General features: G+C 35.1%; 2 protein-coding genes across 5 annotated transcripts; one reads left to right on the top strand and one right to left on the bottom strand.

Moving 5' to 3' along the window:
- Positions 1-94: 94 nt before the first annotated feature.
- LOC122037587 (plant cysteine oxidase 4-like) lies at positions 95-11,529 on the top strand. Of its 4 annotated transcripts, none has more exons than XM_042597117.1 (7): positions 95-222; positions 1,067-1,286; positions 6,342-6,502; positions 6,616-6,621; positions 6,699-6,846; positions 10,788-10,988; positions 11,087-11,529. In XM_042597117.1, exons 2-7 carry the CDS (start codon positions 1,187-1,189, stop codon positions 11,200-11,202), a joined length of 732 nt encoding a protein of 243 aa, XP_042453051.1. In that variant the 5' UTR covers positions 95-222; positions 1,067-1,186; the 3' UTR covers positions 11,203-11,529. The 4 variants fall into 4 exon arrangements, with proteins under 4 accessions (XP_042453051.1, XP_042453048.1, XP_042453052.1 ...); XM_042597114.1 differs by having other exon boundaries at positions 6,699-6,864; XM_042597118.1 differs by lacking the exon at positions 6,616-6,621.
- Positions 11,530-21,730: 10,201 nt separating this feature from the next.
- On the bottom strand, positions 21,731-26,751 carry LOC122037585 (protein CONSERVED ONLY IN THE GREEN LINEAGE 160, chloroplastic-like). Its single transcript, XM_042597112.1, has 9 exons — positions 26,342-26,751; positions 26,211-26,266; positions 26,023-26,119; positions 25,835-25,933; positions 24,734-24,814; positions 24,490-24,581; positions 23,737-23,829; positions 22,880-22,948; positions 21,731-22,091 (listed from the first exon to the last, which is right to left on the bottom strand). The coding sequence occupies exons 1-9, from the start codon at positions 26,663-26,665 to the stop codon at positions 21,959-21,961; spliced, it is 1,044 nt and encodes a 347-aa protein (XP_042453046.1). The 5' UTR covers positions 26,666-26,751; the 3' UTR covers positions 21,731-21,958.
- Positions 26,752-27,573: the final 822 nt, after the last annotated feature.

Here is a 27,573-nt window from a genome sequence, read left to right as displayed (position 1 = left end):
AGCATTGCGATTATTTCACTAAAAATTCGAAACTATAAGGACTAAGGTGAAGATAGAAGCAATCTATAAGGGTCGAAATGATTTTTCTTCGGTTGGTTAATTATTGGCCATTTCGATTTTAACTAGGACGCACTTAAAAAGGCGTCGGTCTCTCCGTTCTCTCGATCTCTCGATCACTCAGATCGCCCACCGGGAGAGCCGCGGTTAAACCCTAGTCGCGAGGTAAGAGCCACCAACCCTGTGGATTCCAGTTTCAATCCATGTTACGCTCTATCTCTCTATTCCTACTGATTAGATTCCTTAATTTTTATTTTTTGGGTGGCTGCCGCTGAATTGCGAGTAGTTGCTTGTGTTTTTCTTACGTTCTTCTGATGAATTTGGTTTGGGATTGCTACGAACTTATCTAGTTTTTATACTCCGACTAGTTGGGTTTCTGCAACAGTGGGAGACCGTACTGTTTTAGGGTTGGAATGGTAAGGTTGTTCTGTGCAGGATTTTGATTGCATTCTGCTGATTTCTTTCGTTGTCATTCTCGTGTTTTTCCACAATGGCGGACCTTTTATGTGGGCAAAGAGGAGAGTGTTTTCCATTTTCTTAAAGGGAATACATGGCGCAGATAGACACCAGTCGGTGGCCTTTTCAAAGCCTGATGGGATAGTCGAGCTATATGAAGTTTCTGTTTTCTCTTCAATTTTGGTAGAATCATTCAAATTCTCTTTGCCTCTTTACTGAGGTACAGAACGTTTATACTTTAACGGTAGGAATAAGAAATGTGAATGAAGCGATGGCAAAATGCAGTTTTATTTTGTTTCTTTCAGTTTCATATTCGATACTCAGTAGGTCTAGACATAAATTAGATTTCCATTTTTTGTATGTTCTGTGACACGTGGACCTGACTTGGGCTTTTCATAATTTTGGATATTTATGCGATTTGTTGATAGAATTTCTTCTTTAATTTCGTATTTCTGAAAAAAAAAAAAACAATGGACGTAACTTGCTGCTTTTATAAACAAAATGTGCTCTTGTATATTGCATCGAAGTGAAACATTGTTGTTCATGACTACAGGATTTATCTTATTTGATACCTCTTGATCAAGGGTGGGTGACCTCAAATCTTTGATTGATACATTGTAAGGGTTGAATCCTTTGTCAATTGATCTATTATCTAGTTAACCCTTCCTGAAGTATGCCTCGAGTGAAAAGGCTATATGAGGTCTGTAAAGCATCATTCTCTAATAGTGGGCCCATATCTGTTGAAGCTCTTGAAAATGTACGCTCTTGTTTAGGTGAGAAACACACCTTTTCTCTACTTACCTGTCTTTCTTACATCCTTTTATCTCAGTCTTTGGCTGAAGTACTATGTTAATTTGAATTTTGTTGTTGGAAGCAGTCTACTCTGCCCATGAATCTTCATCCTTTTTTTTTGCCATGTTTTCTTGTAAAAGAAGAATTGAAAATGGACTATTATAGCACCTCCGAAATCATATTTTACAATGGACACAATATGATTGAATATAGAATGAACCATGCACATCCAAATCACGTCAAAGTAGACTGTTAGAGTAACTGATGAAATGAGTACAGTAGTTTGATTCTGTTATCAAAAAGAAACTTAGTGTTTTAGCAAGTATGATAACTAGACCAGATGTAGGATGCTTCTTTTAGCAAATGATTGCTCCATTGCTGAATGAGATTAAACGTGTAAAATTGAGCTTCCATTTTGTTATACGGCATTTCTAGTTTCTTTCAAATTCCTTCTTTTACCTCTCATTGCCATAGTTAGGGATTCAATGTCTTTGGATTGTAAAGGCGCATAATCTTTTATTATTTTATGCACACATAAAATTATCTCAAATTCTGTTTCATATGTTCCAATTGACACAATATGATTATCATGGAGGGACAGATCTGCTTGAATTTTTTAATCATTGATGGATTTAAGAGCTGATAATTGTTGAAACATGCAAGTTAATCTTATCAAGGGGTAGTTTCTAGGTATCCTCACAGAGAGAAACTGAGAAAGTCAATTCTGCACAGGTGGTTATTCAATAGTTCCTTGGGAAATTTGGATTTTTTATTATTATTATCTAATAGCTGAATACTGAAATGTTGTTGCCTATATTTCTCATACAGGTTGTATTAGTTTGATTTCCATTTTAAGTTTTAAACTGTTTTCTATTGTTTGAATGTGGTATCAATAAATGAGAATGCATGTGCAGCTAATATCACTCATTCTATGGGAATTTTAGGTAAATAAATCACAATAGTTAGCACACTACAGGGTGCTGACAGTCAAATGACAAATATTGCTTGGTATATATCTGTATTTGAAACCAAAGCGTCATCAACTTGTCATGCACCTATGAACAATTTTGTATTTAAGCTAATGATGGCCCCCCCTCTCTTTTCTTTTTATGTAAAAATTCAGAGTTGTGTTTGTTCTCTCCTTGTGATAATTTTTTCCCAGTTGAATTTTTGTTTACATGACAATATCCTCATTCAAATATCTTTTTTTTTTTCTTTCGTATTGTGTAAAATAAAAATCTGAAAATGACCCAAGTTGAAATAAGAAAATCCCTATCTTTCTATGTATTCGCTTTTGAGAGTATTGCTAGTGGATATACCGGTGCTCAATAGCTTTCATTGATTTCATTACTTTGTAATACACTGTTTTATATATTATGCATAACGCTCTAGGATTCATCTTTTATCCTTTTTATGCTTGTTTTGTTTCAATAAACTAAGCTTCCTGCACTTTCTTCCAGTTGACTTTACTCTTTAGCACTCGCATATCCTTATATGATTTGTCTGTTAACCATTGACCTTTCACTTTAAAGTATGAGGTGACAAAATATTTAGATATTCAGGGACCTAACCATTTGATTGCTTTCTAGCAATATTTGCAAAGCCAACAATCAAAATATTCTAACATATGATGTGAAACTTGTTCGATCGATACGCACGTGAAGGGGGGGTTGAATCACGTGGTTTTCAAAAATTCGTCTTTTCTTTTTAAAATTTAAAGTACGCAGCGGAAAAAGAAATAAGAAAGCAAGAACAAAGAACACAAGAAAATACAGTCGATTTACTTGGTTCGGAGCTTTCGGTAACTTCTACTCCAAGACCCAGGTCCCGCAAACCTATCGATGGGTAATCCACTAAAAGCCTCTTCCGATACCTCCAGAAGAGGGAATCGAATACAAGAATAGGGATAGTGTAACAACCTACACTTCCTTTTTAAAGCAGTAGAATTAAGAGTACAACACTAATAAAAAGGTTACCAACAAATTAGAGAGATCGGTGTGTTGCTGTCGGTTTGTCGGAGAAGATTCGGACGCCCCGGAAGCGTAGCTCGAAGGTAGACAGACTTTCTAGAGTAGCAGCCGGAAGTAGAGTAGTCGGAGGCCCAATCGAATGCATAGTAGCTCGTATATGTGTTCTGTGTTGAAGCCTTCTCGAGACCCACTTATATAAGGCATGGAAGGCGCCTTCTATAGCAGTTGAAGGCGCCTTCAACCTGACAAATTCGATCCTGAACAGCCCGACATTTAACCGTGGTGAAGTCAAAATTTCATCCTACGGAAGGCACCTTCCATAGCCATGGAGGGCGCCTTCTATGAATAGTACGAAGGCACCTTCACTGCTTGAAGGCGCCTTCGGACACTGTTCATCCGAAGGCCAATTTGCTCTTTTTTTTTTCTTTTTCTTTTGTAAAATAACGTTAGTCCAAATAACCTGCAAAACAAGTATTAGGACACTAACAATCAATAATAAAGAGTAGTAACCAGGAACTAGTCAGGGTCTCAGTTTAGGGATCCCAAATGGACCTAAACTGGACCGACGCCTACTGTCCCCTCAATCGGGACGCGTCCTCACTTAGTCACTCTCCTCCAGTGACTTACCTTTACTTACCACTTTACCAGACATTCGGTCAGCCCGTCGACCTATCTGGACTTTATGCCAGCTATCCGGTCGGTTCGTTGACTTAGCTAGTCTTCTTGCTAGATATCCGGTCATCCCGTTGATCTATCTGAACTTCGTACCAGTTATCTGGTATGCCCGTTGACTTAGTTGGATTTTCTGCTAGACTCGTTGACCTATCTGGACTTCGTACCAGCTATCTGGTCGGCCTGTTGACGTAGCTAGATTTCCTGCCAGATATCCGGTCAGCCCGTCGACCTATCTAGACTTCTCCTGCACACTTAATAAAGTGGTTAGATCACAACAAAACCTAACTTAACTTACTTGTCATTCATCAAAACCTGAGTTAGACCGTTAGTGCAAACTGCACCAACAAAACTCTTCTTGGTATTCTTCAAGTTGCTGATGCTTTGATCATTCCAACATTTTTCATGAATAAGAATTCATCCTTCTGTGTTCTTGCATGCACTTTTTACATCAGTAAATGTGGATTCTTGCCGTTCAACAAGGTCTAGTTGTTGATTCTTATTCTTTAAAGGTCTTGAAACCTTCGTGCATGGATGTAACTACTATTTGATATACTAGTTAGGTTTTATTCTTCTTTCCAATTATAAGAATAATTGAAAATTTGCATCTTTACTTTGTTGAATATTTTTTCTTGGTAAGTTTGGCTAAATCTGGCAATGATAATCATCCGGATTGATTAGAGGGATCTCTCTGATATTTAACCAGAAACCTAAGATTATTTGGAAATACCAGCACATCTTTTGAACTTGCCATTCTAAGAAAAATGCTGACAAATATTGTTGTCTTATGTTTCTCTATCCTTGTCAGCAAAATAACCCAGTGAATCAACCTTCTCTGTGAGATGACTTTTACAATTCTTTTACTGTCGGGGGTTATGATTGTTGGGATATGCCCGATGCTGTGTGTGCTAAAACACGTTTCGTAAACATGCGCAGCAGAAAATAAAACAATAATAATTCCAAATTATTACATCACAAGCACCACATGCATACAAGAATACAACATGCCAAATATGATCGCATAATTAAATTTTTACGGAAAGTAAATTTACTCTAGGTGTACCTTACGGATGACCTATAACGAGAAGGCTATCAACCGTAGTAGTGATGTTGTCGAACCTCGCCTCTATTCGTATCCACGCCGAGCTCCTCAAAACAACTCCTTGAGTACAAACCTCTCCTTTGGAAGTTACTAGCCACCAGCGAAGTGAGTCGTGCCTCGTTCCTTTCACTCGTCTTATACCCACTTGGTTCAGGACATGGTATATGTGTCTTGTTCCCACTAGGTTGATTAGGTCATACCTAGCCCAAGTAATACTTCCTCATTTTGCAGATTCAAATTACTCGTACATGTGTATAAGAGTCTCGCACTCTTAACATGTGATGCTTTGACCAAAGACTTTGAATAATAATCCTAACGAGTGGCCATAGGATATACGTCTTTTCGCAAGGAGTGGTTAATCCTCTGTGGACTATCCAAACACTTTCGGGCACTTCAACTTATACCCAAGCATCTCAGGTCCACACCTCAATGAGATGCTTGCTTAAGATGTCAAAGTATAAGTCTCCATAACCAAGATAACTTGTATACCTCAAGTCGAAGGAAACTTATACTCGTGCTGCAGTAAGAACTTCACAGACATATATATATATATATATATATATATATAGAACTATATGAAGTCTTATAGCGAGTCACTCCAATGAACTAGTTACCATAACCAACATCCACGTTTAACTCTCGACATCTCATTGTCTAGACAATGAGAAAACAACTGCTTGGCCGAACCAAGGAGTATAACCAGTGCTAGTCTTACTGAATTGATAGTGTCCGAATACATCAATTCGACGATTAGAGAAATTTCAATATATTCATAATTGCATATATAAAGACAATCACTAGTTGCGATCCAATCACAAATTCTCTCATGTTATGAATTATATTACGGATATTCAGTAAATGAGTTTAAGACAATCAAACATATAATATGCACTCAAATAGTGAATCTATACTTATCAAATAAATAGAAAAAATCGTAAGACGATTGCCTTAGGACATCCCTCAAATTCTAACAATGATGCCATCATGATTTTTGCTGATAAGACCAAATATATGAAACACTTAACCAGGTGGCTTCAGGTGATCTGATTTGCAAAGAAGTGACAAAAATAAAGATTTGATGCATCTTAGCATATCTTATGGAAGCATACAAAAAGACAGGGGTCTCTTTTTTATCCAGTAGGTGTTTGGATGTAATGTGTATGTGTGGGGAAGAGATTCCTACCAAGTTATACTTCCCAGTATCATCAATTTAATTAATGGGATTGTTTCCTTGTAGTGAGTCTTGCATTTTCAACTTGAGTTCCTTCAACCTCTCACTTTTACTATTTCAGATGATATTAAGCCTTCTGATGTGGGACTTGAAAAGGAGGCTCAGATAGCACGAGGGTGGAAAGGTGCCACGAATTCTAATGGAAGAAGAGGGCATAGTGGAAGTAATCAGTGTCCACCTCCTATCAAATATCTGCATGTGCATGAGTGTGAAAGCTTTTCTGTAAGCATTTAATCCTTTGCCATAGTAGGTGTACGAGTTATTTGATTTTCGAGTGCATCATTCCTGCAGCTTTCTAACCCATTCTAATTATTTCTCTCTATTATCTTGAACAGAATGAAGTTAAGATCTGTTGAAGAACGAATTATAACTGTAGATGAAGTGATAATATCTTGATTCTTCTCTCATTATGGTGCAGATTGGGATCTTCTGCATGCCACCTTCATCTGTTATTCCACTTCATAACCATCCAGGAATGACAGTGCTGAGCAAGCTTCTTTATGGGACAATGCTCATCAAATCATTTGACTGGGTTGGTACTGAGGAACCCATTGATCCATCCGAAGGTTTGTGCCACTTATTTTGTAAGTAGTTTCTTGTTTGTTATATAGATAAATCAATTATATTTCTCTTGCTTGGCAAGTTTTTTCTCTTCACCAGATTCATGTGTTTCTTGGGGGGATGCTTTCCCATGGATGTAATGTAATTATCTTCTTGAATAGTCAGTTATCTTCTGAAATATTTGGTATTAGTAAATCCTAAAAAGTCTTAATATTCTTACTAAAATCACATATGCCAAGTTCACTATAAGAAATGTCAACTTACTGGAAAGAGAGAGAAACTGAGTTGGACAAAAGCTGGCAACTACTTAGAAGTCACATTGTTTTAGGAATGCATATTACTTTGACAGGCACTGAATATAGGCCTTAGATTGACAAAAAGGAGAGGAAATAGAGATCTCAGCTACCAGTTTGAACAACTGGAAAAGGGTAACAGATGGTTTATAGTTGAATAAGATGTATTTATACCAACTAGAAAATCAAAAATCATTTTAGTAAAACATTGTGGCATTGCTGCATTTTTTGTTCCACAAGAGATAAAGGGTTAGTTTTTGGAGTGATCTACGATTTGTCTTTCTTAAATATACTCACTGAAGACCTAATGGAGCTTGAAAAGGAGTTTGCCCGATACAAAGAGAAAAAGATGGAAAGGAGGTTGAGGCAGTGTTTGATTAGAACATGTGCATCATGTGCTTTCTGATTCTAAGCAATGTGTCAAATCACCTAGTTCACTAATTAATTGAGAATAGTAGAAAATTTGCGAATTCTACTCAGCATGCAAGTTCTAGCAAATAGTCACAAACAAGAACACCATAGCTCTGATATCGAGAGGTTCAATAATGGCTACATGATCTAGTTCACCACTGAATTGAGGATAGTAATCAATATGTGAATTCTATTCAATAGTGAGCTAGTTTATTAGATATGATCATGTTAACATGCAAACAATAAAGTATAGATACCAAGTACACAAGCAATATAGCATTCAATTTATAGAGGTTTTACCATCACTCATCCTTAGCATGCTCCCTATCTCTGATTTTACACAATAAAAATTTATTATTCTTGAGGTTATAATTACATAATTGGCCCCTGAGCTTTGTTGTATTATTGTTGACCAAACAATATCACCCCAATGGTCAACCTCACTTGACAATACTCTCTGTTTTTTAGGCTCTTGATTTGAGTTGATCATCCGAACAATTCCCTCATTGGTGAGATTCATTGTCTCCTGATTCGGAATAAACTCATACGTATCTCTTCATAAGAAACATGCACATCATCATCATCATTGTTCTGTGCTTGCCCCAACTATTTTGGGCCAAGTACATGAATTTTATTCCTTTATTGAGCCATATGTAAGGCAATATTACTAGTAATATTCAAACTAAGTACATTACGTTGACTATATTTCATTTGGTTCCTCTCTATCTTTTGCAGCTTCCACTATAAAAGCTGTAACTTTTTTATATATTGAATTTATCGATTGTCTTTGAACATGTCCATACCATCTCAACCTATTTTTCTCATTTTCTCATTTATTCGAGCTCCACCTGATTGCTCTTTTATTATTATTATTATTATTATTTCTCCTTTCTAGTAAGTTTACACATCCATCCTAGCATTCACATCTGCTATATATAACTTTATATGGTTTTGTTTTCTTTTAACCTATTTTTGGTCCTATCAATTATATATTCATCGATTCCCCATTTTGTTAGATAGTAGATCTAGGACTCTAAAACTGATTTAATGCTCATCCATCTTAACTATTCTGCTAATTATTTTCTTATACTAAAATTACACATCATGTATTCAGGTTTTTCTACTTGAAACGTTTATTTTCAAAAGTTTGTCTCCCAAATTCTGGCTTTGAACTTAATATAACTACACTCTTATCAATTAACACAAAATTGTATAACAAACGCCAAAGGTGTATATTTTGAATATGATTAGTTAGTTCATCAAGTAAAGAGATAGAGATGGAGCTGATCTTTGATGAAACAACATAATCATCAGAGACATACACAAGTAATAAAAAAACAACAAAATGTACAGAGCTTAAGAATATGCTCATTTAGTAGAAAACTTCTTTTGATGCTCATAGTGCGCTTGAACATCAGACTATAGCTTTGTGAGAGAGATTCAAGGAAACTAGAACTTACAGCTAGAAGCCTATGATCTCTCTGACTACAAATAGTCGACTTACAAAGAAAAAGATTAGAGCATTGGAGCTTAAGACAACGTAAAGAAAGATATTTAGGTTGGTTTGGGTCCTTATACTAGTGTACAGAAGAGCTGCAGTTGAAATGTATTGTTGGGTTAAACAATAGATAAAAAATCTGAGGAACATCTTAGGTAGTGGCTAGTTGTGTTTATCAACTGCTTGAAAGTCTGCTCAATAATGTGCAGGTTTCAGTTTGTTAGGTTTCTAGGTTATTTAAACATTAGTAACTTAGAAAAAGGCCTGTTAATATTTTCTAAGGTTATCTAAATGATTGTAGGATTTGCTACAGGGTTAGAGTTGGTTGAATTATAGTGATCAGGCACATCACATTATTTCAACTCCTAAACCACTAGTTTTTTTTTTATCTTTCCTTTATCTTTAATTCCATTGTATTCTTCTAGCTTATCTCTTGATTATCTAATTATCTTTTTCCTTGTATTTCTGATTCATGTCGATTGAGCTACATATTTTGCACTTTTGCCCAATGAAATTCAAATAAAAACATTATCATAGAGGCATGAGAGTATCAAGACAACCCACGTAGTAAGCCTTAGGCCTAAAAAGTTGCCCCGAGGAAGTAATTTGAATGTACATAAGCAAGTATTTATCTTCTGAGATGATCAAGTTGGAACTGAAGAATAGAAAGCTTCACTGTAAAGAAATATCCTGTTTCTTCTACTTCCTCTACATTCTCACCTCTTATAAGAAAAACTCTTCCAGGCAAACATACATTGATTAGAAAATGCTTGTAGCAGTAAATAAACATTATGTTTATAAGGGTTATACTAAAGGGAGCAAGATGACCTTTTTGTGCGTTTCTTCATAAAGTTCCAATGATCTCCAATTCAACATAGATTCAGTCTATTTTGGTGAATCTAAAACAAGAAGAAAAAAGATATTCTTCTACTGCTGATCATAAGTTGATTCCCTGTGGTAGGATGACTTAGTTCCATGAGAGAGGATGAATTTTGTCCCATGTGCAATGCAGACAGAATACTCCTAGGCAATAAAAGAGTGAGATTTTCAACATAGATTGCTCATGTCATTGTGAAGATACTCCCAATTTGGTGTTAGAATAGACCCTACGAAAAGTGTCCGACTTCGGAAGACATGTCTTTGTGCTGAGGTTTACTGCTAAAGACTTTTTGTGATTGATTCTGAACTTGGCTATCTCTTTGAACCTTCTCATTTCATTGTTAGCCTATTTGAGTTTATTGAAGAGTCTATTGAAGAAATGGCATCAAACTTTTGTGCATCTATCTTCTAATAGTTGATTGTTGAAGTAGCTCATTCTAGGATGTATTTGTACTGTAACCATTTTTTTTTTTGTCAATGATCAATACCTATATAGAGAAAACATGAGATAGGTACCTAGGTCTCTGATATGACTAAAACTTATCCCCTACCATTTTCATCTGAGCGACCCCTATGATCTCTCCAGCTATCCGAAAGGTTTGTTTGTTGCTTAAAATAACTGGGATTCATTTGGGGATATATCAAGCATGAGAAAACTACTTGGCCATTTAACTTCCATTGGGTTACTTGAGAAGTGTGTGTTCTTTCAAAATTTTCAGGTTAAGTAGGATTCATGAATTGTTTGCATTTATAGTTCCATGGTATGATAATATCCACCACAGTAGAGCACAATTTCTTTTTTGGTTAGAGGCCTTAATTTTGATTGAGAATTAAATGTAATGTACATGCTCTTAACATTTTTCAGCTAGACCAGCAAAGCTCGTTCGAGATAACCAGATGACTGCGCCCTGTGGCACAACCATCCTCTACCCTACAAGTGGTGGCAACATTCATTCTTTTAAAGCGATAACTCCCTGCGCTCTCTTCGATATTCTATCACCCCCATACTCATCAAATGATGGACGCGATTGCACTTATTTCAAGAAGTCAAGAAAAAGTTCATCTGGTACAAATTTTTTATGAATGAATACATACTTGCATCATTGGTAGTCCACAATAACTCAAGATCTCATCACATGCATGTTTTATTTGAATTTCTTGAAGGTGTTTTGCCTAGTGGAATAGATGCTTCAGAAGTGGCTTGGTTGGAAGAGTGTCAACCACCTGAAAGCTTTGTCGTCCAAAGAGGGCCATACAAGGGTCAAATCGTTAAAAATTAATGATTTCCCATTTAGTGTAGTATATATGCTATTCAAGTAGCTCTTTTAACACGAGGACAGCATCCGTTTGATATCTTTATACCTGCAGAAATATGATTTTTCCAAAAAAAAACTATGACCTTTCAGCATCTTGGTAGTCAGGAAGCTTGTTGTACATCACATATAGATATCTGATAACAATTTTCTTGTTTCTTTGTTTAGTCAAAGAATGGAAGGTCTAGGCAGGAATTTAGTGGGTGATTGCAAAAATAATTCATCCACACACCATCATTGAAGACATTGTTGATTTGATCTATTTCAGGTGACATGATCTATCTTTCTTCTCGATACGTTTAGTACTTTGATCAGGTTGTTTCCTATTGCACTAATAGTGAACAAGATTTTGGATATGATATAGTTCAACCCTGGTAGTAATTCAACTTGTTTGAGATTTTGAAGTGAAATGTTGGAGGGTTTATTCATTGGGCCATGAACTCAGCGGATAGTTTGGCTTTTTGATGGATTAATATTTTGATTACTTCTTTTTTGCGGTTCTAATATACAGACTTATGCAGCGTTTATTCTTTCATTATGTTATTGGAACCGGATTGCTCTTTGATTTCTGTTTAATTGATTTGAACTGATCCGGTCAAGTTTAGTGTGGGGTTAATGCATCAATTGATCATAATCTATGGGATTTTAAATCTACCATAATGTTTATGGTCTTTGAATTTAGCTTATTAAGTCGGTGATGTGACCAACGTCAGTCGATTTATCTACATGATAACATGTTTACATTAATTTGTTTAGTTATAATACCGACAAATTTGAGAAAATAATTGCACATATCGATGCAAGGACAGTTTATCATATGGGTTTCTATTTTTCAACAAATTCTTTTGTATTTTCAAGCTTGAGTTGCAATGGAGATAGTTAAAAGATGTGGGAATTAAGGTCTATGGTAAAAACAAAACGGTCTAAAGAGAAAAGTTAAGACTAATTTATCCAAAATCGCAAGCGATGGTACTTGGGTTGATTGATAAAAAAAAAGGAGTATGCCAATTTTCTAAACAAATTTTTTTCTCAAAATCTACCTTCCACTTGTTGGAGAATTGGCAATTACTTGTGTTAAAATTTCTCATAGTTATGGACTAGCTTTTGGATAAATTATTAAATCAATTATTTACTTGAAAATTTTACGATATATGTAAATCTATAACTACGTTAAAAATCTGATTAACATTGGTTAAGTGTCAATAAGTAGGGGTGTAAATGAGTCAAGCCGTTTGTGAACTATTCGAAGCTCGATTCGATAAAAGCTCGTTTGTACTCGTTTAATGAGGTTCGTTAAGATAAATAAATCAAGCTCAAGCTTCACAATATTCGATTTATTAGCTCGCGAACATGTTCGTTAAACTCATGAATCAACTTTTAAATAAAAAAAATAATAGTTTTGATATTGAATTTATAGATTTTACACGCTATTTATGAAAAATATAAACAAATATATTAAATTTATTTATTAAAATAAAATTATAAATTTTAACAAGAATATTATAATTTTTTTAAAATATATAATTTAGTTTTTAATGAATATTTAAATTTATAATTTATATTTATTAAGCTCGTTTAGGCTCGATAAAAGCTCGAATAAGCTCGTGTGCCATGAATATATTCGTTAAATAAAGCTCGAGCTCGGCTATATTATAAACGAGCTAAACTCAAACATCCAAAAGTTTGACTCGACTTATCTCGATTACACTCCTATCAATAAGCCTAATTATCAAATTATCCGCTTAAATTTGAAACCACTATTAAATGTTGGCATGTCAGTACGTATCAAATTATATATATATATATCAAAATAAAAAAATTGCTCTCTTGCAGAACGATGCGGAATGTTGACTTGGATGTGTCACATCAAATGTGTTAAAGTAAAAAAAAACATGCGACTCATCATTTCTTCACCTCTCTCATCAAACTAAGATTTCAGAGCCACTCCTTCCTCTCTCGCGATGCACTCCTCTCCTCCCTGTGAGCTCTTTTGCATCGAAGCGCTCCTCTCCTACTCGTGAGCTCTCTCGTCGCGATGCGCTCCTCTCCTTCTTGCGAGCTCTCTCGTCGCGACGCACTCCTCTCCTCCTGCCACAATGCGGTCCTCTCCTCCCATTGCAACATGCTCCTCTCCTCCCCGCAAGCTCTCTCGTCGCGACACGCTACATCCTGTCATAGTTGGAATAAAACTACTCTTTAAGACGGTAAGCTTGATATAATTTATTTAGTATATGCTATGACTTTATAAATTTCAGCAAATATTTGATACATCAGTCTTAGCTACATGAGTATTGTTTGGAATTTTCAAAATTTGTATTTTTTTAGGACAATGTGTCTTGCTTTAGATTGTTTGTGTTGTTAAACATTTCTGTGTATTTTGTGGGAGATTGATTGTTGATGTTGGTAAACAGAAATACTTATTAATTGTAGGGAAGCTAATAACCAATAAAATTACCTTTTTTGTTACAAATTTGTGTTTCAAATTTTGTTTCTATTTAACCATGCAAGTTCATTCCATGCAAAGTTTCTCATATGGAAAAAGAAAATTTTGCAAAAATACTTAGGAACAAATGATAGGTAAATGCTGTCCATCACAAATCCTTGGAACAATTGTTGGCATAGAGAGATGCAAGTAGCATTGTAGTTTAAAACTCTATATGTAGTAGGCATAATTTGTGTTGCAAATTTGTTTTTGTTACATGAGATAAACATGTTTGAGAATGCTCTATGCAATTGATTTTAGTTTTTTACTAATATGTAGATGTGTTACATATAAAATTTGTTAGATGTTCTTAAATTGTGAGACAACTAGTATGTAGATTTGTTTGTAAGTGTTTCTTGGGACATAATTTGATCAAATTAGGCTGAATATCTCCAACCTATATAACTTTATGGTCCATGGGGTAGGTTTTACACGATGGATAGGTAATGTCGAGTTTCGCATTCTTGAATTGAATTGAGGCATTTTATGCACGTTGGGGGGTATTGTTAGCTTTTTTTCATCAAAAATTACATACTTTAATCGATTTTATATCTTTTTCGCATATTGGTGCTATTCAGGTACAAGGAAAGAAAAATCATGACAGTCGGCTCTTCATCAGCATCATCTTTCACTCGACGACGTATGAACGATGAGTAATGTGAAGCTCCTCACATATTGTGTTATTGTGAGTTACGAGCTACTCTCTAGACATCATGGACGGAATCCAATCTAGGAAGGTGATTTTTTTTCATGTTCAAAATATAGAGTAAGTTTTTGTTATATCAACATGATTTTGTGAGTTTTTAAATTATTGAGTTTTGGTTAAGTTAATTTGAAATTCAGCAAAACACCCACTTCTTCTTATGGAATGACCTAGAGGAATAACAAAAAATTAATGTTGGAAATTAGTGAATTGAAGAAATGTAATAGTTATGAGGGTACAGTTGAATACAATGATGTTCTGGATGATGAGAACAACAATCATATAACTATACGGTTGAGTGATGAAATATGTTCATTGAATAGAAAATTTAGAGTTGCTATTGTTGTAGTTGTATATAATTGGATTGTGATGATGGCGATATGGTTGATGTAACTTATGTTTTGATGTAACTTGACATTGTGATGTAACTCTAAGTGGTGTAATTTCTTTTCTAATGTAACTTGTTTTGTTTTGTTCTTACAACTTTAAAATTGTCCTATTACCGACAAAATAGAGAGAAGAACCACCTTATTGCATATGGTTATGCATTTAGCGGTTTTTCTTGGCAACATGGTCTCTCTTATTAGGAATAGGAAATAGGACAAAAATTTGTGAGCAAAATTGAACTTCATGTAGCCAACATATGTAAGTTTTATCCTTTTACTTACTGATAGCCCCCCACATTATCTACTGAGTAATGGTTAAGTTAGATGATTGTACTAATTTCTACATCAAATCTGAGATGGAACCTTTAATTTTTATTTTGAGAAATACTACCAGTCTGAGGCATAGAAGTTCCAACAACCATTAAAACCTTGGAGCTGTAAATCAGTATGAATCATGCAAATTGCAACTAAAACTCAAGTAAATTGTTTAAATAAATGGAAGTAAAGATTTTAACTTGGGAAGGAGGACAGTCAGCTCTGGTTCATGCTACTAATTTTTGTATTTGAAAGAACTTAAACTTATTGTGAGCTTAATTTAGTAAGTACACTACAAGAAATCAATTAAGCTCTTCGCTTTATGATATGATGTAAATGAAGAAATCAATGAAATTTGTTATTTCCATAATTTCATCAACAATCATTGAGGCAAATTCCTAGATATACTGTTAGTATGCTACAGTATGAAACCATCATCAAAACTCAATATTTGAAACAATTAAATTAAAATAATTTAATATTGAATGAAAAAGGAGAAAAGACACAACAGAAATAAGAAAGAAAGAAAGGAAAATAGGGGAGAGAAAAAAGTGAACAATGCAACTCAAGAAATGATATAACACTTTGAAAGATAGAACACTTCAAACAAAATGATATTAATGGTGATCCTGTGAGACCAACTTGAGCCAACTTAAGCTTTTACAAAATGATATTAATATAACACCACTGCATTCAAATTTTAATAGCCTATAACACTTAATTCTTATCAAGAATATCAGTATAATATTACTATGCATACACCACTGCATTCAAACTTTCAAAAAATGATAATAATGTTGATCCTGTGAGACCAAAAAAATCCATATTAACTCCTGTTGTTTCTCCACTTGCACTGCTTGAAAAAACTACATTTCTAGCTTGCACTGCTATATCCAAGAACTACATTTCTAGCTTGCACTGCTATATCCAAGAACTACATTTCCAGCTTGCACTGCTGGTTCCTACAACATTATTTAGGTAATTTAAATTAACAACATGTATGGAAGCAAGAAGCAGTACTGGATGCAAACAAGAAGCAGTAATATATGCAAGTATACTGTATACACTAACAACTAATCTTATGGAGCATATAGAAGTGATCCTTTTGGAGTTTCATCCACTACCTATTCTTCTGCAGTTTGCTGACATACTTGATTAGTAAATTATCAGCCAACAGGTCATGAGCCAATATTTCACAATTCAAAATACAGTATGTAAGCATCTTGACATCAACAAGCTTGAACTTTAGAATTCAAAATCACAACCTGCTTCTTGTAGAGATAGAAGGGACATATACAATATGCAAGTATCCTAACATCCTAAAGCATGTTGTTAGAACTTGCAACAATAAAAATAATTTATTAAATTAATTTTCTCAATAAACCATTATAATTTAACAAATTATAATTTTGATAGTACCAGCTATAGATCCCAAATTCGATTTATATGTGTCATCAACACTGTTAAGATTATTATCTTCAGTTGATCTGCTAATTGACACATTGTTATATTTACAAAATGTAATAAAATAAATTTGTGTTTGCAAGTAAACTTATAATAGAAATGCAGAATGACACATATGCTTGTTGTAAATTTGGATAGTTATGCTTGTCATGTGACACTCCTCGATGTCCGCATCCATGACAAAGCCTGAAATTTGAGGTTGATTTCTCCTTTGATGATTTCAATCTCTTTCCACATCCCTTAGTTCTTACTGTAGAAGGATCACTAATACCAAAGCCCTCATCAATGGATTTTATTTTTTTTACTTCTATCATTGCATGTTGTACTAATGGGCATCTCTTTTATTTTGCTGTAGATACAATTGAATTGTTGTAGATACAATTAAATTGTTCATTTACGAAGGTTGTCCTTTCATCATTCATAGATGCATCATCAACTAATATTGAAGCTTTATAGGACAACCTCGAGTCCCTAAACATTAGTTACCTTTCTGAATCTGGATCATTAATGACATTTTTCTCCCCTAAAACATATATTGCTCCAACTTTTGCATCTCGTGTCCATCGTTTGAGTATATACGTATCAGGCAAAAAAAAACACTTAGTTGATACGAAAAAAATAACATATGTCTGCATAGAATGCCCTCAAACTCAAATTTCATGCAACTACACGATATGTAGTCCCTTTGTTTGTCATGCGTGAGCACTCTTGATTTTGAGGAAGAAGGACTTTGAAATTTCATCACATGGTAAACCGCTGAGGCAAATCCTGTAAATGTCTGTTGCACATAATAATTATGACTCTCGGTCATTTCACTTTGAAACTCTAGCCATTTCTTTTTTTGTGTACAACTTAACCATCTGAGTTTCCATTAGCCAGGTTGTCTTAATCTTGGGACGCTCATTCAAATCAATATGGTCTACAACTAACTCATTATATCTTTGGCGTCTCAGTGCTCTATTAAAATGGGTGATAAAATTCATTAATGAGTTCTTATTTTAGACATATTTCTAGAAAAATACATGTGAACTTTCAGATCATTGACTACTTGACATTCCTGTAGAAAATACATGACTAAAATATGCTGGCACCCATTTGTGTCGTAATTCATACATCAAAGACAACCAATCATTTTTCTCTAAGTTAGCACACTTGATAGTCTCTTCCTATGACTTCTCAAAATCATCATGTGTTGTAGAATTTGTAATAACATTCTTTACACTGTTATAGCAGTTTCGAAAAGTCAAAAGGTCTAATTTATTTGGGAATTTGTTCAATATGTGTCACAAATAATATTGATGTACTGTTTGAGGGAAAACTTGTGCAATGACATTTGTCATAGCAGGATCCTGATCAGTGATGAAAATAATTGGTGCATCTTTAGGCATGACTTCTAAGAACTTTGGAAGCAACCAAACAAAAGACTCAGTTTTCTCATCACTTAGAAACCCGTAACCAAAAAGAATTGTCTGATTATGATAATTAACTCCTACAAATGGTGCAAAAATCAAGCCATATGTGTTGGTGTTATATGTCATATCAAATACAACTACATCGTCAAATACACTATACGCTCTTCTTGATACATGATCAGTCCAAAAACACTTACTAAATCTATTATCTGGATCAGTCTCATGATCAAAGAAAAAAAGAAGAATTCTTCTCTTGTTCAGATGTAAATAACTTAATCCGTGTTTTAGCATCAATACCTTTTTATTCATCCCTTAGATTTCTCTCAAAGTTTCTAATATATTTTTCTAAGCAACCAACTCGCTCAGGGACTCTATACTCTATCTTCAATAATCGCATTTGTTGACAAGTTGGTACATTGACCTTTGAAAATTATTTTGTTAATGTTTTCTTTGTTGCTGAAACATTACGATGCAAGTATAACAAATGCACCTTTGATAGAATCAAGAGTGGATGATTATGAGTTTCTATAAAATTACTGACAACCCAATTAGGTCTCATTTGTTTCTTGACAAATGCAATATTTGACTTACAATCCGTTCTAACTGCGTCACGTGCTCTTTCCCTTGTTTGTTGATCAACATTTGCATATTTATTGTTCCACATTACATTTGTATATCCTTCTTAAAAGCATACAATTTATTTTCACGTCACTTCATTTGTCATCTTGTTTTTCTTACTCGTGTAATTCCTTGAACTAAATCCGGCTTCTCGTGCATATTGGTTATAGAACGAATATGCATCCTCTAGTGATGCTTATTCCATTCTAATTTTTTGGCTTTCGATCATCTGCAGCTTAGGGAATGAATTCATGATCATCAACTCTATTTTTCTTCCATTTCTGGCCCCCTCATATTATATTTGACAATAGATAAATAAATAAATAAATAAATAAATACTATATCTTATTTTAGAATAAACAACAAACTTAAGTTTTTCAATTAACTTGACAGAGACACTAAACTCTAAACTTGATTGAACAAATCATGCAATCTCTAAAGCAATACAAATCATGAAATTTCTAAAGAAAAATAACAGAAGCAAACTAATAGTTTTCTAAAGAAAAATAATCTTTCTTCCTGCCGGTATAAAATAGAAAAAAGATCTGAAAAAGGAAAACAAGGGACATTATAAGGGACATGAAAAATTTCCTGCTTAATAAAAAAATGAAGAAGTAAATTTTATTGGTTAAACAGAAACAAATTTGAAACACAAATTTGTAACACAAAAATATAATATTATTGGCTATTAGCTTCCTTGCAATTAATAAGTATTTCTATTTAACAACAGAACAATCAATCTCCCACAAATATACATAAATGTTTAACAGCACAAACAATCTAAAGTAGGACACATTGCCCTAAAAAAAATGCAGATTTTATAAATTCCAAACAATACTCATGTAGCTAAGACTGATGTATCAAATATTTGTTGAAATTTACAAAGTCATAGCATGTACTAAACAAATTATATCAAGCTTACCGTCTTAAGGAGTAGTTTTATTTCAATTTTTGTGGAAATCTTCAACCAATTTTGAGTTTATGTTTGTAGTTGTTGCGAAATGAAAAATAAACATCAATGAGCAGTTTTGTAAGCAAGGTGTCACTGGAGAAAATTTGTTTAACCTGACAGGATGTAGCGTGTCGCCGCGAGAGAGCCTGCGGGGAGGAGTAGGAGTGTGTCACGATGAGAGAGCTCGCGAGGAGGAGAGGAGCGCTTTGATGCGAGAGAGCTAGCAGCGAGGAGAGGAGTGCGCTACGAGAAAGGGAGGAGCGACTGTGAAACCCTAGTTCGGTGAGAGAGGTGAAGAAATGGTGTGTCGCATGTTTTTTTTGCTTTAATGTTTCTTTTTTACTTTAACGCAATTGACGTGGCGCGTCCAGGTCAGCATTCTGCACCGTTCCGCATGCAGCGTTCCGCAGGAGAGCAGTTCTTAAAGCGTAAGTGGCATTTCGCACAATAACCCAATAATATAAGTATTTCGGGTTGATTTTGATGTGATAAACTAAGTCAAGTTAGACTTTGTGTTATTTGATGCTTTGTTTCTAAATGTGAAAGGACTTAAGGAACAAAGAAGTCGAGCGAAAGACGCAGCGGATGAGAAAGTGACACGAGAAGTGAGTTGATGGGCTCGATGCATTCGAATGATGATAAGTTGTGGAAGAGTACACCGATGAACTAGAAGAACATTCACGACGCTTCCGAGGAACAAGAAGTGAGGGAGGGCTCAAGGAGAAGATCAGAGTTGGATTCAGGTGAGCTCAAATCTAAATGGCTAGAGAATCACTCAAGCGACCGGAACAACCAGACAAGTCAACACGAAGTTGACTTATCCAGGCACTCGGACCAGTTTGGGCACCTAGACCACCTTGGGCTAGCACATGCGCCCCATCGAGATGTTGTTGCGAGGATGACATTCAAAGTCCACGTCAGCACCAATCAAGGCATTCGGGCGAGGATAAAATATTATCATCAAGCAGTTGAAGAGCTGTTGCGAAGCAGATAAAGTGCACCACTAGGGGCGCCCGGACCTGCTCCAGGGCCCTGAGCTGCCACGTCAGCCAACAGACAAATTTGATTAGTAGGCTATAAATAGAGCCCTAGTCCTAGGAGTTTAACACAACACCTGTACTTCATTTTCGTAATCGTATTTTTAGTTGTTCGTACTTTCAATGCTTGTAAGAGGTTTCTCTGCCTATATCAAAGGAGAATCTTAATGAGCTTCTATTGCCTTGGACTAGTAACCTCCTTGGTTGCAAACCAAATAAATTCCTTGTGTCTCTTATTTTCATTTTATACTTTTATTTCTAATTAACTAACGTGTGTTCATTGTAAGTCGAAAGCAATAAAAGTTTTTATTTTAATTACAGGATTATTTATCCCTCCCTAGCCTGCCTCAATGAGACGAACAAATGAATCAAATGCGAGAGGTGAATTTCTTGCACCCCTTAGGTGCACGAGGAGTCCCAGTGTGTGTTTATCATTACATTAACTTGGGGTTCAAATTAAATGCTTCATGTTTTATGTCATCTTGTAATCAAATCATTGACAATATAGGAACTGTCCCCTCGAGACGGTCTAGTGGTTATCATGAGGTCTGAGGTTCAAATCTCGGTAAAGTCGAGGTAAATATCTCCCTTATGTGCTAGTCGCTTCTAAAAGTTAGTAGCCGTCCGTGATTTACCTCCTTCGTATTGACTCTAGGACGGATTGACGGGGGAATTTCATCACATCTATATATCCTGTTCATACAATTGTCAATTTAGATTTCTACTGAACTCCTTCTCAATAATATGAGATAGTCGTAAAGGGATCTCGGTACCACGTTGTATTGATGATATAGAAAAATTCCTTTAAATGAAATTAATTAATTAATTAACTATATGGAAACAAATACCTATGTATCCTAATTGTTCACAAGTCGTCGCATAAAATTAGGATTAGCAATTTGCTCTATTAATTGATAGGAATAAACTTATCCAAAATAAATTAAATATGTTAAATTGAACATGTTGACTTGTAAGGTGCAGTTAAATCAAGAAATCCTTTCATCATGACGGAATGAATGACTCTGAGTCTGAGGGTTTTTATTGTTTTCCAACTGTATCATTCTATTTATGCTCCATCCACAGGCCATTAACAGCAGCAAAAGAAAAACAACACCACGAGCAAACGTACACTTTGATTTTTTTTGCTACTTCGTTTCCTTTTTGTTCTGCATCTTACAAATGATCTTAAATAGAGAAATTTCTTTGAGAAATTGTGTTCTCCATCTACCATTCGCCCCTTATAAGACATTAAATGTCTGTTTACATAAATCAAAGACACCCAAAAGAAGGAAGAATAAATAATGAAACTCGTTACGAAAAGCAACTGCTACTCGGTGATGTTTCTTGTTCATGCTTAGCTCTTCCTATTGACTGTGTCAATGGCCTCCTGGAGCGCTTGGGCAAAAGTAGCAACCTTGTAGGTGAAAAACCCAAGCAGCATTGGTATCAGCTCTAAGTGGATAAAACCATAATCTGGTACTAATACCCTGAATGATACAAGGGGGAAAAAAACTTTTGTTAATAAGAAAATATGGCATGTACAGAAAATCTAAACCGATGGATATCTTATCTAAAATTTAATAGTATTTTGATTATGGGTAGATTCAGAGATCAAAAAGATGTAATGTATTTTGGATTTTAGTGGGATATGGATATCTAACTCAAAATACCAAGTAACTCAACCTGCTACAAGTTTAATTATACAGACATTTAAATAACTTAAATTTTAGTTACCTGCATTGTAAAATCACTCGTTAGTCGACTCTATGACTAATTAACTTTAATAGGAGAAATTTGTCGAGTGAGATTTGTACATAATTAACTTTAATAGTAAAGCAGTCCTATTAAAAAATTAAGAATTCTTAAGTCTTGGTGACTATTGCCTGTATGATTAGTATGTTTTGTTGTTATGTGTTTAGATTATGAGTAGTTGACATTACAGAGGTCTTTTGATACATTTAGTTATGGATATTTACCTTAAAATGTTAGATTTTTTTTTTTTTGCAAGAACTAAATTATTAATATTAATAATTACTTTGATGTGATCTAATTGACCTGATTCGAGTTGGGTCAGATTTAGCTTATTGGTTCAATTTTTCTTATCCTGAAAATTTTGGATCAGACTAAATATTGATCATCTAAATTTTGATCAATAACTTATTCAATTCTCTGTACTCATAACTAGAGGAAAAATTATGTACATGAAAAATTTGCAGAAATAAAAAATTAATGCAGCATATTGAGAAAAATACTTTTTGAGGTGCAAGGAACTTACTCATTCCACCTGTTAAACATCATCACTAGTATAACTGGAACCAGTAGCCGTGGTTGTCCAACGGCTCCTCTGCCAACCAGGAAACATTTCGTTAGTGCCCATGGAAGAATTATTAAAATATTCTCCAAAGTTTAATGTTTTTTTTAAATAATACTAAAATTTTTGGTAATGTCAGCACTCCAAGCCACTCCCAACTTTTAATTTTGTTAATGATATGACAAGGCCAAACTAATCTAGTTTATCATTCTAAATTACCAATTGTCAGAGAGAGAGAGAGCATCTTAATAACCAAATAGAAACCTTAGACATCTTGAGATAAACTAAACCTTGGAGGTATTTTTTAATTTGATGATAGAATAATGGATTGATTAGGTCAACTCGATCAAGCGAGTCAGTGGGGCATGACTAGCTAGGCAAACAAGATCAGTTGGTTGAACATAGCTCAGACATATCGTATGGCCAAATGCACTAGCCATGTCGACTGCACTAGATGGAACCAAGGGGCCGAACAAGTTGGGTCAAGTGGATCAAGGAGGGTAGTTGAGTTGGTTAAACCAAATTAGTTGTTCCGATTGGTTGAGTTTCCAAGCATGCTAACTGACCAAACAAAAGAGATCAAGCAAATGAATTGGATGGGTCAATCAAGTGCAGTGAGTCAAATGGGTCGATCAAATCAAATGGATAATTAATATTTTGTCTATTCTATTTCTTGTGCCACAAGACTCTTAAGATTTACAACCTCATGAGTAAGCATGAACACATCCTATTAACGGATAGAGATGTGAGTAGTGGCTACTTTCATGTAGAGGGTTCTTAATTTCACTAGGGAAAAAAAAAATCATATTGATGCCACATACTTCATCAACCCTTTTGCACCATTAGCCATTGAGTCAACCGTATTGCCTAGCATCCGTATGTATGCCAATGAACCAATCAATCCTGCACCGAAGCTGAAGCAATAAAATTGTCAAATTTCCGATCCTAGAAATAAAACTTGCTAGCAAATATTTTTTAACGTAATTTGAGAAGAAATAGTTTCAAGAGGGGCATAAATAAGCTAAGATAGCAAGGATGAAGAAATTAATTACTGAATTACATCAATGTAATTCCACTCAAAATAATACAATCAAAACCAGACGAGGGAAAAATGAATCTCTTGGAAGATGAGTGATAAGTGACAAGTGATGTGTATGACAAAACACCAACTCTTTAGACCCTGATCTGCAAATGGGGATTATTATAACATGCTTGAATGCATAAAGGTACCCTATCTAAGTGCCCTGAGATTTTGGATTAGATTGAGCTCCCTCTTGAACTTAAATATGATATTAGAGTCAGCCCCTCACTTTCTAATGTTGTTGAGCTTACGAAGGCAACTTAAAGATAATAAAAAGTATGAGGTAAAATTCCACTTAATCTCACATCTCTAAATGAAAGTTCTAATAATATGTTTAATACAAAAGAGGGTCTTTTGGGTTGCCACCCACATCAATGCATGGATTTTAGGTTGAATTAAGCTCTCTCAGACTTATAACACAATTAACAGGCATCATAGTGATGGAGACGATTCATGAACAGATAAAAAATTGATGATTGTGATGCTGTCTTACCTAACTGCAATTTCAGGAGTGTAGGTAAAATATGCAGATACAACTCCAATTCCACCTATACTGGCAGTAAGAATTTGTAACTTCTGTTTCAACTGCAAGAACAGCACAGCAATACAATGTCTAGAGAAGGTTAACAGATAACTGCTACATCAAATAATAGTGGATCTAATAAAGAATTAAAGGAACACAGTATGCTTAACATAAGAGTTTTATCATTTATGTATTCCTCTTTAATGAGTTTTACCTTTAGATACTGCTGTCGTGATTGTGCTGCCAATATCTTTGGATCACCTCGTTCCCGTCTTGACTCACGCAAAATAAGTTCCTGCAAAGTTTTAGAATCTTACAAAATCATATGGAGAAAACAAAAATGGAATTGCCTTTTTCTTTTTTTCTTTTGCAATTTATGGCCTTTTCATAGTAAAAGTAGAAATCAGTAAAATTAATCTTTTGATGGAGGAATAGAAATGGAATATGGGGCCAAGTACACAAGTATGGATAAAATTTACACATAAAGGCACCCATCATGTACCGGATATGTGAAGGGTGGTGCCTGAATTGGTGCTACACAATTTTGGCAACACCAATCTTAAAGCATTTTTATTAATTTTATAATGAGGTGGATGTCTTTTTTCATATTTATTAAAAGGAAAATTTACTAGAATCCTGATGCACTCGTTTAGTCATATCATTCTTCTGATTTAATTACAGCAAGTGTCTTCCTTTAGTTGCAGCAGATGTTCACATTTAGTTGTAGTTGTGCTTCTTTAGTTATAACAAATGTCTTTTTTCACAAGTGGTGTGCTTAGAAGCCTAGAAGACATTGTGAGGTACATTTGAATATTACAAGAGATGAAAGACTTATAACAGAAAAACACTAAAGGTGAGGCTTTTCACTTTTGGATCTATGTTGAGAGAAGAACCTATAAAGGATTGAGAGGTATCTAGTACAATGTGTAAACCATGATTTGTCCAATTTTTAATTCAATTTTTTCTTTCATATTACCTAGATATGGATTCTCTTTGAAGATATAATCTTACAATGAAGCACACAAAATTGTTTCTGTTATATGTATTTGTTTCGCTCTACCAATGGGGACAAAGATTCCATCATGTAAGCCAATGGTTGAAATTATTTCATATTCTAGAGATATTGGATTTGAATGTACAAGTGCATGATTTGTGGAGATGGATTCTAGAAAATTACAAATTGCATTAGAGCAATCTCTAACCAATTCAGCAATCCTAGAGACACTTGTGATACTTACATAAATTTTGAACTCTGAAGGCACAATGGATACACTACACTAATCAAGGGAAGAACTTAACAATTGTCATTACTTACACTACCACCGGTGGCTGCCTTTGTTGCTCTATCCCACTTTGCTTGCTCCCTTCGTGTAGGTACGAACCTCCATCTCGGTGATGAAGCATCATTATTGATCTAACAAGAAAAAGTAAATAATTCAATCAATCAATTCAATGAATCAAGTTCCTCACTTTAACATCAAGATAGATTAAAAAAAAACTCACTTCGGTGAAAGAAAGACCTCTCCTTGCGGCTTCTACCTGCTGCTCCAACACCGGCTTTGGTGGTGGCATCAATTCTTTGCTAAGATCGACCTCCATGCTGCAAATGGCACACTTTCTCTCAATCCATAGGATTGAATAACAATAATAATAATAATTTTTCAATAGAAAAACAAGATGTGATGGTAAACCTGTCGAGGCTCATGGATCGATTGAGGCTTAGGAATCCTGAATCTGGCTCCTTGTTCTGTTAAATTATGTGAATTCAAATCTGAAATCATGAGAGTCGTAGGTATATTCGAGGTAAGAAGGTAGAAATTACAAGAGAAGGAACAGAATTAGGGTTTGATTGGTCTCCGTCGAGGAGCTGCTGCATGCGGCCTAGAAACTCCTTGTTCCAGATGAAGTCATCAGTGGCGGTGACGGGATCCTCGTCACCCCCGCCCCAGTACTTCCTGAGTTTGGTGGTTGTCGGGGGGCCCCCGTACTCGCCGGGAGCGACGCCGGTGGACCACTTGACTGGCTTCTTCTTAGGGAGGACGATGCGGCTGGGGAGGGTCGGGGAGGGGTCCTCCTCCACCGAGTGCGCCTCCGAACGGATCACCAGGCGATAGGTCGAGCAGGCGGAGGCGGTGAGCACCACCATCGCCGGCGCTGCGGAGAGCGTTGGTGATGCTTTCAGTGACGCGGAAAGCAAATGACGCCTTCAGTGAACTGTGAACCCTTACTCCATTTACGAAGTAGAATGTATGTGGGTCCGTCTGTATAATGCGCAGTTCGTCATTAGTGATTGGCGGGTATGACTTTGGTGAAATGCAATGCACGATGGCGAACCGAGAAGTGTGTCAATTCTGCGTCCATGTGTTACCCGACAATATCTTATCGGGGATGCCTTTTTGGGCCGCCCTGAACCGGCCCAAATTAATAATGTTTAAAAAGCTTTTTAAAAAAAATATCTAAAATTGCAAAATATCCACATACCACACTTTATTTTGAAATTTATCAAATTACATATCTATTTATATAAAATTTTAAGATACGCCTTTTCCAGTCTATTTGGTTGAATCTATTTCTGCCTAAATAATAGTAAAAAGATGGTTCTTAATTGAATTGTAATTGTGAACTTTGGGTAAAAATATAAACCATAGTTCAATCAATCGAATACTGTATACTGATATATTTACATACGTGTTGCATGATGGCTTATCCATTTACTCATGTGTAAACTCTTTTTTAGAATTATGTAATATTTTAGGCCAAATTAATAGAAATATTTTTCTATTTTAACATCATTATTGATTATGATTTTTTTTTTTCTTGAATTATAAATTTTACATATTGATGTGTCGAGTAAATAGGAATACACGTGGCATCTTTAAGTCAATCCAAAGTTTAATTGGGGTAAAAAGTCAAGCAGAATTATAACACAAAAGGGAGTAGAAAAGTCAAACTTGATCCAGGCGAACCTAACATAGCTCGACCTCTTCAATTCAATTAACTGATTCCTTGAGTTCGGTTTATCATACTCCCTCAACTCGGTCATCCAACTTCGTC

Source organism: Zingiber officinale, unplaced genomic scaffold (genome assembly GCF_018446385.1).
Source record: "Zingiber officinale cultivar Zhangliang unplaced genomic scaffold, Zo_v1.1 ctg65, whole genome shotgun sequence".
In the NCBI taxonomy this organism is placed as follows: Eukaryota; Viridiplantae; Streptophyta; class Magnoliopsida; order Zingiberales; family Zingiberaceae; genus Zingiber; species Zingiber officinale.
The sequence above is the reverse complement of the archived record's forward strand: the minus strand, read 5'-3'. Positions and strand labels throughout refer to the sequence as shown.